Here is an 18,864-nt window from a genome sequence, read left to right on the forward strand (position 1 = left end):
CTAAGAAGGTAATTCATGAATAAAAAGAAGAGAGTTGGTGGCACGACAGAGCCCTGAAGAATACCACTATTGATAGTTCTATGAGAAGAACTGTGGCGGTCTACAACACCAGCTATAGAACAGCGCGAAAGAAAGCTAGAGATGAACGCACGGATAGAAGGATAGAAACCGTCAGAGAGTAGTTTGGAAATTAAAGATCTATGTCAGACTCGGTTGAAAGTCTTTGAGATGTCAAGTGCAGTAACAAAGCTTTCGCCAAAGTCCCAGACCAGGAGTCTGGTAGGTAGGTCAGAAGATCACCAGTGGAGCATCCCTGGTGGAACCCATACTGATGATAAGAAAAAAGTTGTGATAAAAAAGATGCTTTAACATTTTTTTGTTAAGAATGGACTTGAAATACAGGATGTTAATGCGACTGGGCTGTAGTTAGTGGGCTTGGAATGGTCATCCTTCTTTGGGACAGGCAGAATGAGAGTAAACTTCCAGCAAAAAGGAAATGTGCGAGCTGACGGACAGAGATGAAAGAGTTTACCGAGGAAGGGTATTAGTACAGAAGCACAGTTCTTGAGGACAACAGGAGAGACCCCATCAGGTCCATATGCCTTGTTAGCACTGAGGCCAGTGATAGCAGAAAATATGTCTATTGAAGAAATTTTAATGTTAGCCATGAGGAAGTCAGAGGGGGTAAGAGATGGATGGACAGCATCGGAATCGTCTAAGGTGGAATTGCAGGAGAAAGTCTGAGTGAAGAGTTCTGCTTTACCCGTAGAAAAAATAGCTACAGAGCTATCAGAGTAGAAAAGAGGAGGGAAGAATGATGACGCTTCTGTGCTAACACCCTACCTCGATAAACACTTTCATCTTTGTCCATCAACTTGGACTTTTCCTTATTGGTGGAAGTTTGCTTTCATTCTGCCTGTCCCAAAGAAGGATGACCATTCCCAGCCCACTAACTACAGCCCAATCGCTTTAACGTCCTGTATATCAAAAGTTTTCAAGTCAATTCTTAACAACAACAAAAAAATGTTAAAGCATATTTTCTCTCAACTTTTTTCTGATCGTCAGTATCGGTTCCGCCAGGGATGCTCCACTTGTGTTCTTACTGACCTACCTACCAGACTCCTGGTCATCCTCCTTTCGGAACGTTTAGAGCGCTTAGTACGGATGAAGTAAATTTTAACAGAGTGAAGAGCAAACTTTGCATGGTTCCGGGAAGACAAATACAAAAGCTGAGATTCAGGGTTGGTTGGCTCAGGTTCTTTTTGTAGTCCTTCTCCTTGTTGTAGACAGCATTGGAACAAGCGTGGTTAGCACAAGCATGATTAAACCATTTTTTTTGCATTAGTCAAAGGTTATGAGAAAGGAATGTATGCTTCCATGCCTGTGAGAATAACCTGCGTAATGCACAAGGCACTCTCAGATGGCTTTCGGCCATGGAAGCAATGATCATTCCAGGGAAAATCTAAGGAGTACTGCCTGAGGACCTATCAGGCAGCAACTCCAAAGTGCCTCAACCGGCGTTTCTTTGGAGAGTGCACAGGCCGTACTGGAGCAATAGGACAGGTTGAGGTGAAAAGGCTGTGATCGGAGGAGCCCGACGGAAAGGAAAGCTGTACAGCGTACGCAGAAGAATTAGTTGTAAGGAAGAGGTCAAGTATGCTGGAGATCCTAGGCGGTCAGGGATACGGTAGGGTGTGTGTGTGTGTGAGAGAGAGATAGAGATAGATAGAAAGATAGATAGACAGATAGAGATAGATAGAGAGAGAGAGAGAGAAAGAGAGAGAGAGAGAGAGAGAGAGAGAGAGAGAGAGAGAGAGAGAGAGAGAGAGATATTATTTATGGTAAACATGTAAATGAAAGTCTCCAGTACGAGTGCCTGATGAGCTACTCTACATTACAGTTCATTTTGTATTCTTCATTTCTAACCTTGGTATCCAGGTAAAATGTTGAAGAAGATCCAGTACTTCACAAATATTAGCTCAACATTTCTCAACAAGAGAGGAAGTATTTAAATATCAGAATGAATGCAATAATGTCATTTATTTTTTCCACATGTTGGAAAACAGATGTTTTATCCAGGATATTTTAGTGCGAGACCAGCGTTGTTGATGCGTGTGTCTGGTAGAAGCAGCGTTGGTTGGCCACGTTGCTGTGGCTGCCTCATCTTCGCGAAGGGGAGGGAGGCACCCAGCCAGGAGAGAAGGCCACCTCTAATGAGACTGTTCTGTGGGGAGAATTATTAAGACCAAGATAATGGCAGTGATACTGATAATGATAACTTTGATATCTATAATTATGCAGCGTTGTCTGTCTGTATAAGGGTTAATCCAGCAACTCCTCCAAGATGCTAGGACTGATTTTGATAAAAGATTTAGGAACACTCCCTAGGACTCCAGATTTTTCATGAATTTTTTTAGTTTCAAAATTGTGAAAAAAAAAAAAAAAAAAGTTCTCTTAGGAATTAATTTACTTACTCCTCAACGATTTGTTTTCTTTAGTGGATTATTAGGGCCAATTCCATTTTCTTCTAGCCGTACCACAAACTAGTTTATTCACACACAATATACATAATTATCCACTCCTAGCCATGCCTTGGTGGCCCACAGACGTGTGTGTCCCTTGCCCAGGGTATTTGTGTGGCATTCTGGGCTATCCCTCCTATTCGATGTGCAGTGTTAACATTAATATCCAGCAAGGTCAGGGTTATGAGTAAGAGGAAGTGCAAAGCCAAACTTAATCTGGGTGCCAGTCCCCGCAGTACCACAACACAAACTACTGCCAAACCCAGTGATGTCCCCCCCCTCCCCGACTGTTGTACGTCGTCGCACACATTCCCCGCCAGACACTTGAGCCCCTTACACTTCAGTCCCGGCTGTTGGTGATCCTGCTGCATCCAATGAACCTACTACTGGAACAATGAAACGCATCAAGCTCGATGGTGCTCGTGGTGATGATGATGATGCTAGTGTCTCACGCTTCCCAACAAAAGACCGTGCTGTACTGGCGGTCACCGGACCCAACATCCCGGCGCCAAGTGCCAACCACCCAGAACGACCCTCTGCCATAAATTCACAATCCTCCGGCCCTGATGGCCCTGCCTCTACCCTCAACACCAGCACCCCTCTCCGGCCCGGGCTTCCTCCTGTCATACCACAAGACCAATATGTGCGCCTGGCGTTCCCCTCCTCATGCACACCTGCTGTCCACGGTGTCTGGCACCAGGTTTCATCCACCCACCACCTCATCACTCGACACCCTGAAACTGTTTGCCTTATGTCTCCTGCACCTCCTAACATCTACACCGACAGCAAGTATCCCGATCTCATCAAAACCCTAACAACTGAGGGGCTTTTGGGCATAAAAGTTGTGCTCCATTATGCCCTAATTCGAAGGGAAAAGATGCTGGAATAACTACTCAAACGCCTGGCAATTGACTGCCCTCTTACAGTCCTACACAGCAGACCTGGTGACAAGTGAGCACATTGCCTGTACAACTCTTTGGAAGAACCTATCAACAGTGCCATTGTTGTATGGGAGGGAGAAGACTCCCCCCCTCCCGAATATCGCTACAAGCTACTCCTTACCCCCTGTACCTTCGTTGAGGCCACGCCATCACAACCCTTGTGTTATCGCTGTTATGAGTCCAGCCACATCTCACGCTACTGCCGGTCTGCAGAACGGTGTGGTCTGTGCAGTGGTCCCCATTCAACCACAACCTGCCCTGTCAGGCACTCCGCCACCATTCACTCTCCCAGTCCCCATGCACCTGACCCCCACTCATCTGAGTTCCTGGAACTGCCCCTACCACCCGCGCCACCAGCCCCCACTGACCCCATAGCTGCCCACCCTCGTCTTCTTCATTCACCGCAGTTCCAGTGCCCCCGGTGTGGGAGTATGGGCGTCACTGCTTGACACCTGGACTGCCCGAGTCGTCACTCAGCCCGCCCTGATGCTGCTTCTGTCCCCACCGCCACCCCTGCTCCTGATCATCAGCTGCTACACCTTCCCCCTACTGGTTCTACATCAATCCCCTCTCCTCCCTTCCCCTGAGCCCCTGCCCCTCCCCGTGCCCGGCAACAAACTGCTCCCCCCTCCCCCTCTCACACCCTGCCCCACCCATCAGACCATCAACTGCAGCTCCTGCAACAACAGTACGATAAAGTACGCAGTCTCCTTTTGTATGTACTCTCTCACCTTAATATTCCTACTCTGCTTATACCTCATAGCTCCCACAAACCAACTCCCATGCAACTACCACTGCTGCTGTTATCACTGTTCCTTCCCTCCCTCCCGTCTCACTACCACCCAGCCTTGTCCCTCCACCTGTGTCTCAGTCTTACATTTCACACAAGCCTCCTCTGTCTACTCCCTCACGCACTTCTCTCCCCCATACATCCTCGCCTCTCTGCCACCCCTTCCCCTCCCCCTCCCTTCCCCTACCTCCCTCTCTCCCGGCAACTGCACATATGGGACCTCCCTTTCTCCTACCTCCCCACCCACTTTCATGACAATTCTCCGTCTCCCCCCTTGTCCTTACGACTTCCAAACCCAGACAAAATAAAATGTTATCTTGGATCATACGGAGCATCCACCACCACCTGGCTGACCTTTCTCATTATGTTTCATCTCATCACCCTGCTGTTATCTGTCTTCAAGAGGCTTTCCCTCACTCTCGTTGTCCCAGACCCCCACCCAGGCTTCGGGGATTCCACTGCTACCATACCCATTCTGGCCAAGGCCTGGTTACATACATTCGTCACTCTATTCTTCACACCCTTATTACCAAATCACCTGCCTCTTCTCATTCCTTCCTCTTTCACTTATTTCACCTCACAGTCAACGATGCCTCGTTGTATATATGTAACGTCTATATCTCAGTCCAACTGGGGGTGACCCCACCACTTTACCCACCCGCTGCTCCCCACCAATCTTTTACCTGGGCGATTTTAATGTCTCTCATCCATCACCGGCGGTTCCTGTGCTTCTCCTGCTGGTCATCGTCTCCATGACTTTGCCAAAAACCATCATCTGCATCCATTCCCCACTTCTCATCCTACTCATGTTGGGGGAGGCTATCTCGATCTTGTCCTTGGTAGCAACGTGGTACAATATGCTGTCACTGTTGACATTGTCCCTAATCTTGTCTTTGAGCACAATGCCATCCTTGCCACATATTCCATTCCCATACAACACTCCCAGCACCACGACATCAGGAAAAAGATTAATATCCCCATTCCACTGCAACCCACTTTCAAGGACATGGTAACCACCTGGTTTGCCAGTCATTCGTTCACCACATCAGCTGAACTTTACAGCTCTCTAGTTACTGTGGTACAGACCTTCTGTGATCATTATGGGAAAAACAGTGTTCACCTGGAGTATTGGCATTACTTCCTCCAGTATATTAATGCACACACTCCTCGATCTAAGGCTTGGCGGCTTGTTAACAGAGTCATTCAGTCACGTGAGTCCCCCTCACCTCTCCACCACAATCCTGTGGAATATGCCAACAACCTAGTTGACAAATGGTCCACCCAATCTCAGCTAACATCCCTGCCTCCCCTCATCAAGGTTCGCCTCTCGGCTGGTAGCGGAAACAGGCTAGCACGTTTTGCAGAGGCTTGCTCCACTCCCTCTCCCCTCGATGATCACGCCATCATCGGTGATGAGTTACGCCTTGTGCTGTTGCAAGGCACGACAACTGCCTTGGGTGATGACGGGATCACATACACCACACTCAGACTCATCGCTCAAGACCCTGGCAATCCCTTACTCTCACTGTTCAACCTGAGTGTTTCCGAACGTAGTCTCCCTGGAGACTGGATCCGTAGCACTATCATCCCTATCCCTAAGCCTAATTCTTCTGATTTCAGTCTCATTTCCCTAACTTCCTGCATCTGCAAAGTACTTGAGAGAATTCTTTTAGCATGGCTCCGCGATCTTCTTTAGGACCAGCTCACTCAGCATCTTCCTGGTTTCCTCCCAGGCTGAAGCACACAACATTGCCTTGCAGAATTACTCACTCACCTCACATCCTCCTCCTGTACACAGTTCATCGACCTCAAAGCTGCATTCGACGTTGCAAACCGTGACGTCATCCTTAACGAACTTGCCCACCTAGGTGTCTCTGCTCACCTGATCTGTTGGCTGGAAAGCTACCTATCCCATCGTTACTCTTGGGTTCTATTTTGTGGGGTGGTTAGTGATTACCAACCCTTCAATCATGGCACACCTCAGGGCGGGGTACTTAGCTCCTTTCTCATAAATTTTCTTATGAATAGACTCCTCCGTCTTTTAGTTCCTATCCCTGACTCCATTCTGATCCTAACCTATGCTGATGATACCTGCATCCACTCCCCCTCTCCTGTCACTCTTCAACATCTCCTATTTAAATTCGGCTGTGCTGCATCTGCTTGTGGGTTGATTATGAACACTGCCAAAACCAAACTGTTTACACGATCCCTCACTCATAGGCTTGCTTGCACAACCATAACACTCCTCAGCTCTCATCTTAAGGTAGTGCAGGATTATACATATCTCGGAATTCCCCTCACTTCCCTCTTTAACCCCTCACAGTATGTCTCCGCTATCTGCACCCTCATTCATTGCAGACTTAAACTCTTTGGCATGCTCACTTGTGACTCGGATGGGGTTAGCATCCCCGTCGCTCAATCGTTTTACCTGTTATATATTCGCCCCCATCTTGATTATCATGCTATCCCTCTCTCTCTTGTCACCCCAGCACATCCCCGACCATTTGAAGTGGTACAAAATCGGGTGATGCATCTCACCCTTCGCTGCCCCAGGTCTGCCAGAGTAGTGAACTCAGTCTGTGCCCCATCACCGATCGCATTCACATGCTTGGAGTCTGCTTTGCCGCAGTGTCTGACCACATTTCCGTTGCCTGCATCATCCTTTTCCTCCCGACTGGTTGACATTCAGATTCCACTCACCTAGATCGGATCCGGCATACTCATGTGCCAGGCCTGGCATCCTGGGTAAAAAGAATTCATTCGACTCTCAACTGTCCTCTCCAGCTTTCTGGCTGTGTTCCCGCCAGTATCCATGCTGATCTTGTCACTCCCATCCCGAATGACCCCTTGCCCCCTACCTGGACAAGTACGACTCCTGCTATGCACTACACACCTTAATCCACTACTTCTGACCGTCTACCAATCCCTTTGTAGCTCTCCATCACTGAAACACTTAACTTGATAGCCTGCACCTACCTTTCCCATCCTATTTATGTTTACACTGACGGTTCTATCCTCGTTAACGGCCAAGCGGAAGCTGCTTGACTTGCCTTTACTACTTCTTCCCCTGTCTTCACTTCTCACTGCCTTCTCAACTGGGCCAGCAGAATCCAGTGTGATCTATTCGCTATACACTCTGCCCTTGACATCCTTCTCTCTCTCATCACCTACCAGGTCTCATCATCAGTGATTCCCAAGCTGCCCTTGCCCTAATTCGCAACCTCCCCCCCCCCAACACCCCTTCTCTCTCTGCCTTCCTCTACTCCCGCCTCTATCAGACTCATATTCTTGGTCTCAGGTTTCTTTTATTTGGATCCCAGCCCATGTTGGTCACATCCGCCACGACCAGGCAGATCACCTGGCCCGAGCTGCCTGTAACCTCCTCCTAGCTGCCATCTGCCTCCCTGTGTCCACGGCAATAGTCCAGAGAATCCTTCTCAAGGAGTCCAGGGAGGACCTAGCCCTCCGTACCAATGCTGAACGTTCCACTAGTGTCACCATCCAGCACTATGACACCTATCGTGGTGTGAGACACACCGATGGCAAGCACCCCACCCTCACCCGCCGCTGTGACATGGCCATCGCCTGCATTCGTTTCGAGTATTGCTCCCCAGGGGATATCACCGCATGACCCACAGCTAACAGGCCATGTAAACTCTGCCACAATCCCATGGATGAAGCATTATCCCATCATATCGTTAACTGCCCAGTTAATGCCCCCTTCAGACCACCAAGGACTCTTGTTTTCTGCTTTGTTTACCTGCCTCATCACACATCTTGATGTACTCGAAGACAATCTCACCCTTCACCCCGACTTCCATTCATTGTAATGCGCTGGCACTAGGACAATGATGGGACATTTTGGTACATATATATATATATATATATATATATATATATATATATATATATATATATATGTGTGTGTGTGTGTGTGTGTGAATACAATATATATATATACACACAGTATATCTATCTATCTATCTATATATATATATATATATATATATATATATATATATATATATATATATATATATATATAGGTCTTTGGAGCCTCTGTGGTACATTGGCAAAGTATGCGTTTTTGTACATTGAAGAACGAGGGTTCACGCCCCGCCAGGGTAATAAACTTTGGGAGCATTCTTTTGGCCACGTACTGCATTGGCAGACACAAGGGGTGCTGTGGTTGAACCAGTGTCGCATACTACAAAGTATGCTTGCACCCAGTCGGCTTGCGCGGGCCGATAACACTTGGTTCACAGACTACACGCACATCCAAAGCCACTCTAACACTACAATTACTGGTACACTTACAAGCACTTCTCACCCTACATATAATCTCTACTAGACAGCCTAAGCCACTTGGTAGAGATGCATTGGCTGTATCGTCACCACTTCGTTCGGAATAGGCCGGTCCTGCTGTGGACACTCAATATATATAATATATATATATATATATATATATATATATATATATATATATATATATATATATATATATATATATATATATATATATATATATATGTATATATATATATATATATATATATATATATATATATATATATGTATATATATATCTGTATATATACATATATATATATATATATATATATATATATATATATATATGTATATATAAATAGATATAGATAGATATATATATATATAGATATATCTATATCGATATCTATCTATCTATCTATCTATATATATATTTATATATATATATATATTTATATATATATATATATATATATATATATATATATATATATATATATTTATATATATATTTTTATATATATTTATATATATATATATATATATATATATATATATATATATATATAGAGATAGAGAGAGAGAGAGAGAGAGAGAGAGAGAGAGAGAGAGAGAGAGAGAGAGAGAGAGATCACTCTCATCTTAAATGTCGAGACCAACTGCCTAGCCCCGGGCTCCTACGCTTCTCTTGGGGCAATGTAGGATTGGATGATGGAAGGATTGATGGATAGAAAGATAGATATTTTACAGATATTTCTACAGCAAATGCTCAGTCAAAGTTGCGTTCATGGTGCCACCTCTCCATGCCTTCCCTTGTCCTACACGGGCAGCTGGCAGCACTCATGACTGGAATGTCACTCAACCATATTGCAGAACTTCTGCCTATCAGAATTCTTTCATTCCCCGAACTGCATCTCTCTGGAACTCGCTTCCCCAGAGTTGTTTCCCTCCAGATTTCAACCTACTGCTGTTCAAGTCTAATTGTTATAGATATTTTATGAACAGCCGACACCAGTAATCTGGTGCATGGATTTGTTTTGTTTTTTTATTCATTTGTTTTTCCTTCGTCTGTTCTGTCATTAATATATATATATATATATATATGCAAGACTGTGTGTTCTTACCTAATTGTATCTTTACAGGAATGAGTCAAGCTCGTACTGTTCCGTGTCTTAAACCATATTTATCGTACATATCCTTAAATTTGTGAATTGTTTTGGCACACACTATTTCATTCGGTAGTGCATTCCATTGATCAATTGCTCTGTTTGGGAACCTGAATTTCCTTACGTCTTTATCACCTCTCTTCTTATGCAGTTTTTTGCAGTGTCCTCTTCCTGATGCTTCTCCATGTGTTAAGTAATCATTTACGTCTATTTTCTCCTTCCCTGATATGCACTTATATAGCATTACCATGTCACCTCTTTTCCTTCTCTCCTGTAGTGTTGGTAGATTCAGTTTATTTAGTCTTTCTTCGTAGCTTAGGTCCCTTAAGCTTGGTATCCATCTTGTAGCGGCCCTTTGAACTTTTTCAATCTTGTCTATGTGCTTTTTGAGATGAGGACTCCAGACTACTGATGCATATTCCAGGGTTGGTCTAATGAATGATGTTATTATCCTTCTTAGCATGTCTTCATTTATGTATGTGAATGCTATTCTCATATTTGCAAGCAGTGTATACATGTTCCGTACCTTCTCGCTGATGTGGTCAGCCGGAGATAGTCTGTTATTGATGATCACACCTAGGTCTTTCTCTCTTTCTGATGTGTATAGGGTTTTATTTCCTAGCTTATAATCCCAATCAGGTCTTTTTCCACTTTTACCAAACTTGATTACATGACACTTGTCCACATTGAATTCCATTTGCCATGTACTACTCCATTCATGAAGTTTATTTAATTCTTCTTGTATCTCTTTACAAGAGTTTGTGTTAGTAATTCTCTTTTGCATTTTTCCATCATCTGCAAACATATTCAGATAGCTCTCATTTCCAGTGTTACTGTTTATATCACTTATATACACTAAAAACATGATTCGTGCCAGCACTGAACCCTGTGGTACTCCACTAGTCACTTCTTTCCATGATGAGTAGTTTCCTCTTAGTACTGTTCTCATTTCTCTTTTTATGAGAAGGTCTTGCATCCAACAAAACAGTTTGCCTCGAATTCCTCCTTGATGGTACAGTTTCCATAAAAGTCTTTGATGTGGTACTGTGTCAAAAGCTTTCTTGAAATCTAAATAGATACTGTCCACCGATCCTTCTCTTTCCTGTATTGTGTTTGTTACTCTGTCATAGTAGCTCAACAGATTAGTAACACATGATTTTCCTATCTGAAACCAAACTGTCTTTCTGTTATCATACTGTGTTCTTCTAGATGATTTACCCAAGCTTTTCTTATAAGCTTTTCTAATACCTTGCTTACAACACTGGTCAGTGATACTGGTCGGTGGTTGAGTGGATTTTGTCTATTTCCTTTCTTGAATAAGGGGACAATATTTGTTTTTTTTTTCTTTTTTTTTTCCCCAAATATCAGGTAGTTTACCTTGACTCAAGGATTTCTTGAAAATTAGAAATAATGGTTTACTTAACTCCTTTGCACATTCTCGTAGTACCCAACATGAAATTTCATCTGGACCACTTGCTTTTCCTCTGTCTAATCTGCTTAACTCCTCCTGTATTACTTTTTCTGCTATTTGTATATCTGGTAGTATGTGTGGACATGCATGTTCCACATAGTCCCTCTCAAAATTTTTTTCTTCTGTAAAAACTAATTGGAAATTCTTATTTAGTGCTTCACAAATATCCTTCTCTTGTGTATAAGTGATTCTCTCGTCCGTAATTGATTGTATTATATCTATTACTTTGGTTTTGCTTCTGCTATAGCTGTAAAACAGCTTTGGTTGATCACTACTTTTATTTATTATATCCTCCTCAAACTGTTTTTGGGCTTCTCTCCTTATTCTTGTATAATCGTTTCTTGCCTGTTTGTAATTATTATACGCCCTTTCACTATTATGTCTTCTGTATCTATTCCACAACAAATCTCTTCTTTCTTTTGATTTTTTACATTCTGTATTGAACCATTTCTGTATTTTCTTATCTGCTTCTTTGTGCTGTGGGATGTACTTCTGGACTCCTATTTCATAAAATTCACAGCATTTTTTATATACAGCATTTAAATCTTGTCCTCTAAGCTCATTTTCCCAATCAGCTTCTAAGAAATACTTCTTTAGGTCTTGATAATTTCCCTTTTTATAGTTTAGGCTCTTTTTGTAACTGTCATTGCTGTTTACTATGTCATATGCTATCCTGAAGTTATAATTTAGTACTGCATGATCGATTTTGCCGAGTGGAGGGTGATATATTAAACTATCAATATCATTTTCTTGCCTGGTAAATATTAGATCTAGCACTGAAGGTACATCAAGTCCTCTTTTTCTGGTGGTTTCCCTCACATGTTGCGTTAGGAAGAACTCTTGTACAAGATCCAGGAGCTTTTGGTCCCAACAGCTTTCTTGGCTAATTATATCTAGAGTATTCCAATTTATATTTGTATTGAAATCCCCAGTTAGTATAATTCTTTCTGATTTCTCTTCCATTTTATGTAGTAATGATCTTAAACTCTGAATTGTACTCTCTGCCAGGTCCTCATATTCATCTCTTTCCCATGTGCTTGATCTGGGTGGCATGTACAAATTGGCTACAATTACTTTACCTTCAGATGTGTTGATCTCTACTGCAATCAGTTCTACTTGTGATGGTATATCTAGTTTTATTTCATTGACTTTTAGATTTTTCTTAGTTAATATTATAATTCCTTTTCCTTTTTTTAAATTTCTGTCTCTTCTCCATATATTGTATTCCTCTAAGTTTAGTATGTCATTGGATATCCTTGGTGTTAGTTTTGTTTCAGTTAGGCATATTATTTGTGGTTCATTTTCTCTGACATAATCATTCATCTCTAGTAATTTAGATCCCATTCCATCCACATTTGAGTACATCAACTTTATCATCTTGTTTATATACTTGTCATGACATGGTTCTACTACCTTCCTCCTTTTTATTCCATCCTGTTTGTGTACCACTTTCGTACCTGCAATCCTTTTACTTTGTAAAAAAGTTTGTGTGTGTGTGTGTGTGTGTGTGTGTGTGTGTGTGTGTTGTCCTTGTGCTGGGATTTTGAATTAAGAGGTAATTCTATAATGCATATGGTTTTTGTCTATGTTTCTACCAGTGTATGTATTATGTGTATGTATCTATTTAGAGTGTATATATATATATATATATATATATATATATATATATATATATATATATATATATATATATATATATATATATATATATATATATATATATTGAATATACCATAATTATATATGTGAATGGAGCATATGTACTGTATATGTATACACCCCTCTACACATACCCGTATCATTATACATGCATACCTATCCTGTAGATACAGTATGTCTTTGGCTACGTATGCATGAATATATACATACTAAGTCTGCTAATATCAAGTCGGATCACTAGCTTCTAGAACGGCTCCAAGATGGCGTAGGGGGCGGAGCATTGGAGTTCATCGACTGGCATGGAATATGAGTTGCTAACTTGGCGCTTTTGGCACTAGATTTAACGCTTTTCATAATGATATAGCGCCAAAAATATTAGATTTTCTTCTATATCTAGCGCGTTTTGAAGTCCTATTTGGCGCGAAAATCTGAACTGTTCACACAGGGGCATACATAGAGATTTGGGGTCCCGGGGGGTCAGGTTCTTAGCGTGGGCTCCCTTCAGGAGGGGGGCCCCGCAAAGATCCTAGCCCCCCTAATTCTCAAAACTTATCTAATATCTCAGCCGGGATTTTCGGGATGAAATTTTTTTTTTTCTTTTTTAATATTATTTAAAAAAAAAGCTTTTAAATTTTAAAGGCTTTTTGGGGCCCCCCTCAATGGGGGGCCCGGGGGGTAGTTTCAAACAGCCCGCCCCCCTCAGGTACGCCACTGTGTTCACCTATACTTCAGCGCGTTTTATAGTTGAGCTTAGCGCTTTTGAAGATTTCTGCTTGGCAACACCAGGTGACCCCTGACGACTTCGGTGAGTAGATGCACGGTCCACTCACCAGGTCATGACATGTTCAGACCGGAGAAGTGAGGGAAGGGACTTTAATGTGTGAGGGATGGTGTAGGGGTGTGAGGGAGGATATGAAGGTGTGAAGGAAGGTGGGGTGTGATGGAAGGTGTGGAGTGTGAGGGAAGGTGTGGGGTGTGTGATGTAAGGGGTGTGAGGGAAGGTGTGGGGTGTGTGATGTAAGGGGTGTGAGGGAAGGTGTGGGGGTGTGATGGAAAGTGTAGGGGTGTGAGGGAACCTACTGCTATATTATAGGGTTAGAAGAGTTCACACTTCTTCCCCTTCTTCGTTTTCCCTTACTATAAATGTTTAATCTGAGTCTGCCCTTTTATAATTTTTTGTTACTTAAGCCAACTGACGTCACATACAAGCCACGCCTCCCTGTGCCCTGATGGAAAGTGAACCAACATAGTTTTAGTAGACTTAGATATACATATATGTATAAATATATACGAATATATATGTGTGCATATGTGCTTCTCTCTGCATACGTATGTACATCGTGTGTATCTATGTACCACTTTGCACATCTCAAGACTTGTAATAATAATTTCTGCAATAACTTTATGCCATATATATATCACTGTATGTTTTTGTTCATTATTGTGCTTGTAATGATAATTTCTTCTGGACCTTCTATGCCCTAAGGTACCATTTTTTTTTTTTTTCACCTCTCCCTGTTTGGCCTTCAGGGACAATATTCCCCAAAGTGTTGGGGCTTGTACTGAATGGTAAATAAAGAACATAAATAAAAACAAGTGTGTGTGTGTGTGTGTGTGTGTGTGTGTGTGTGTGTGTGTGTGTGTGTGTGTGTGTGTGTGTGTGTGTGGTCAACATGCACACATCAGGTGTATGTGCAATGTGCATGTATTGTCCATGTGCAGGGATTTTGAATCAAGAGGTAATCTTATCCTTCATATCGTTTTTGTCAATCTATCTACCTGTGTATATGAAAATGTATATGTATCCATTTAGTGTGTATATATATATATATATATATATATATATATATGCAAGTGATCGTGGGCCCTTTGGGCCCTCTCACACTTGCTCCAGCAGAGGGCTCTCGCACTGCACGCTCGCTTTCTCGTGCTTTGCACTCGTTTCTTCGTGCTTCTCACTCATTTCCTTGGACTTTGCGTGTGCTTTGCAATCATTTCAGGTAATCTGAGTCACGTTTATGTGCTGTTCTAGTCTAACTTGGTCACTATCGGCCGTCAAGGCGACATCAAAGGGCCTATGACGGTCCGTTTATGTGCTGTTCTAGTCTAACATTGTCACTTGGATTGATTGTGTTATTTGCAGCTTCGGGAATCGAACCCAAGTTGTCCACACGCAAGTCCGAGATATTAACCACTCGGCCACAGCAACTGACCGTGTGCTGGAAGCAGCATTTTTCGATCAAAATTTGATTGCTCATTAAATATAGTAAAAGTTTTTCAATCGTGATGGGACTAAGTTTTTTCACATCAGCGAATTTTTTGCAATTTTTGTGCCAATTTTGGTGCGATTTTAACACGTAGTTTTGGCTGCCCAAAATACACACACACACACACATACACACACACACACACACACACACTCACACATACACACAGCTAGTGCTACAGTATATTAGATATAAACCCATAAAAAACTCTACGATGAAAGCAACCCTAATTTCACGCACTCAAGTCGGGAGTGGCTTTTTTTGGTCAAACTTTGATCGCTCATTAAATATAGTAAAAGTTTTTCAGTCGTGATAGGACCAAGTTTTTTCACAACAGCGAATTTTTTGCGGTTTTTGTGCCAATTTTGGTGCAATTTGAATGTGTAGTTGCGGCTGCCCAAAATACACACACACACACACACACACACACACACACACACACACACACACACACACATGGATGCACGGCTATTCCTATAGTATATTAGAAGTGCTTGTGGGCCCTTCGGGCCCCTTGCACTTGCTCCTGCGGAGGGCTCTCGCGCTGCTATAGTATATTTCAGTTGTAGCTATGAGCAAAAAATTCTATGTAGATCCTATGCCGGGCGCCGGGAGCGGCGTTTTTTGGTCAAACTTTGATTGCTCATTAAATATAGTAAAAGTTTGTCAATCGTGATGGGACCAAATTTTTTCACACCAGCGAATTTTTTGCGATTTTTTTGTGCCAATTTTGGTGCGATTTGAATGTGTAGTTTCGGCTGCCCAAAATACACACACACACACACACACACACACACACACACACACCTAGTGCTATAGTATATTAAAGTATATATAGTGTATTATATATATATATATATATATATATATATATATATATATATATATATATATATATATATACATATACGTATCCTACAGGCACATATATTTTATGTGCCTGTAGGATACGTATATGTATGCACGTCTGTAAACGTACCCGAGTCTTAACACATGCGTGCCTATCCTGTATATACAATATGTCTATGGCTACACCTGCACGAATATATACAATATATACATGTATCCATAGATGTATACATATATGTAAGTGTGCATATGTGCCTCTCTCTGCATGTGCCTGTCCATATGTGTGTATAAAAGTGTCCTTTTGCTCACTCCTAAATTTGTTATGATACGGTAATTACTGCTAGAACTTTGTACCGTGTAATGTATGTGTAATTGTATGTCTCTGTTCATTGTTATTCTTGTAATGATAACTGTTTCAGTACCATTTATGCCCTAAGGTATCAGTGTAACTGTTTTGCTCTCAGACACCCTTTCCTGCTTGGCCTTCAGCGACAATGTTCCCCAAAGTGTTGGGGCTTGTATTAAATGGCAATTAACCCGTCACGTCCCGAGGCTTTCCGCACCTCCGACATCCCCCAGTCCCGAGATATTTTCGAAATTTTTTTTTTTGGCTAAAACCTTCGCTTTTGGTGAGAAACATCGAAAATTCATAGAGAAATAGCTCACCTGAGGTTTAAAGTGCCCAATCCAGGTAGGAGTTCCTCCTTACCTGAGTGGGTTTTCTAACATGCTGGCACCAAAGAAAACGAGTTCTATGGGAGGGTAACTATTTTATCCACTCATAAACGGTACTTATTTATTTACTTGGTACGAATGTATATGTAGTATGACAGTATATTGGTTTTCAAGCAGTAATAAAGGCATTATAAGCATTGTTTCACTCACTAACTAATCACCATACCTGACCTATTTTTGCCACACTACCTGATCATTATTTCTGGCTGTTTCTTCTTCTAATGCTATGTAAACATTGTCCTCCACATTGTCATCGATTGGGGAATCACTCTGGCCCTGAATAACTTTACTAGCCAGGTCACTGGTAACAGGTCCTTTGCCAAGACAATGTCGTGAGGGGGGGAGGGGGGAGGTTATGCAGTGTAAGGCATTGTCCCTGCTTGGTATCTTGTACAGGAATAGAGGAAGGTGTCCCGTGTATACATACGAAAAATCACGTGCGAAAATTGAAAATTGTGCAAATTAGCGACCTTGCAATTGCACGACGTACTGGTACGTCGCCGGGACTGGCAAATGCAAATCGTGGTGATGTACCCATACGTCGTCGGGACGGGGCGGGTTAAAGAACCTAAATAAACAAAGAAAAAAATAGTTTATTCCAAAGCTCGGAAAAATAAACAAAAAGGGTGGCGGAAGAAGCATGCTTAGGCCGTACGCTAACCATCATAATGTTATGAAAAAAAAAAAAAATCCAAAAAAAATATGGACAGCGGGCGAATTCTACTTTCTTAGATGGAATACTGTGCAAGACAAGGCTATCATATATGTTGTACACTGTCATGTTTAGTTTTACCGGAGTACCGATACCTATCCCAGCATCATCGGCCTGTTGTACAAAGGTTTGTCCTGTCTTTCTTTGGAATAAACTATTTTTTTCTTTGTTTATTTAGGTTCTTTAATTGCCATTTAATACAAGCCCCAACACTTTGGGGAACATTGTCGCTGAAGGCCAAGCAGGAAAGGGTGCCTGAGAGCAAAACAGTTGAATGTAGGGAAGAGTAAAGTGATGGTCTTTGAGAGAGGTGAAGTCAGTGAATGTATAGCGAGGTTGGATGGTGAGGAATTGGAAAATGTGAGTACGTTTAAGTATTTGGGTAGTGTGATGAGTAAGGATGGAGGTTTGGAGGGTGAAGTGCTTGAAAGGGTACAGCAGGGAAGAAAGGTTGCTGGTTCCTTGAAAGCAGTGATAAGAAACAGGGAAGTGAGCATGGAAGTAAAAAAGTTACTACATGACAGTATTGTGATACCAACTCTAACGTACGGAAGTGAAGCTTGGACGTTGTTGGAAGGACACAAGTCAAGAGTGAGAGCAGTGGAAATGAGTTATTTAAGAGGAGCTTGTGGAGTCACGTGGAGAGACAGGCTGACGAATGAGGATATAAAGGAGCGTTGTGGTGTTGATGTGGATGTGATAGGAAGCGTTGTGAGGAACACACTGAGGTGGTTTGGCCATGTGGAGAGGATGGAGGGTGAAAGACTGACGAAGAGAGTGTATGTGAGTGAGGTGGAGGGTGGAAGAGGGAGGGGGAGACCGAGGATGAGATGGAGGGATGGGGTGGAGAGGTATATGAGAGAGGGGGGTGTGAGTTGGGAGCAGGGTAGTGAAATGGCGGGGGACAGGGCGACTTGGAGGCGATTTATTTGTGGCCACCCCAAACGGGATTGAGGCGTCTGGCAATAGATAGATAGATAGACCTTGTTAAATTCTACGTTGTTCATCTCTGTTCATCAATATTATGGATTTCGTTCTCGACCTGGTTCTTTGTTTTTCTCCTTCACTCTTGTCTCAAGTCTGCAACACGATTACCTTTGGAGAACGTTTCTATTATTTCATTTCTCGAAAGCAAATAAATGACAACACTTCCTGCTTTTACTGATGTCTGAATTATCTTCTTTCATAAATTGTTTAATCGTGATACAGGCTACGTACTGTATTTTTTACTCTAACGTGGCTTTAAAGTACCATCACCTTCTGCTTCACTGCTGAGTTGCAACGTGAGATTTACACTACGAGTATCCTGACGCTCGTCACAAAGTAGTGCTATTGAAAGGATGAAGTGTGGCATTGTCCTCCCTGCCACTGAGGTTCGGGAAATATGCTGAAAAGGAAAACTCTGAGCCAGGCTAAAGCAAAAGAAGTATTGTATCCTCTCCATTCCTCTCAGATCATTGCG

At 42.4% G+C, this 18,864-nt stretch overlaps 1 protein-coding gene across 1 annotated transcript in view; it reads right to left on the minus strand.

Moving 5' to 3' along the window:
- Positions 1-2,033: 2,033 nt before the first annotated feature.
- LOC145403314 (uncharacterized) overlaps positions 2,034-18,864 on the minus strand; it is a 114,086-nt gene continuing 97,255 nt past the window's right edge. Inside the window, exon 6 of the mRNA XM_080275111.1 lies at positions 2,034-2,224. Within this exon, the coding sequence (XP_080131237.1) occupies positions 2,211-2,224 (14 nt within the window). The 3' untranslated portion in view covers positions 2,034-2,210. The remainder of the gene's footprint in view (positions 2,225-18,864) is intronic.

The sequence above is a fragment of the Coenobita brevimanus genome, chromosome 60, assembly GCF_032717465.1.
Source record: "Coenobita brevimanus isolate Jiangsu-jjx chromosome 60, ASM3271746v2, whole genome shotgun sequence".
In the NCBI taxonomy this organism is placed as follows: Eukaryota; Metazoa; Arthropoda; class Malacostraca; order Decapoda; family Coenobitidae; genus Coenobita; species Coenobita brevimanus.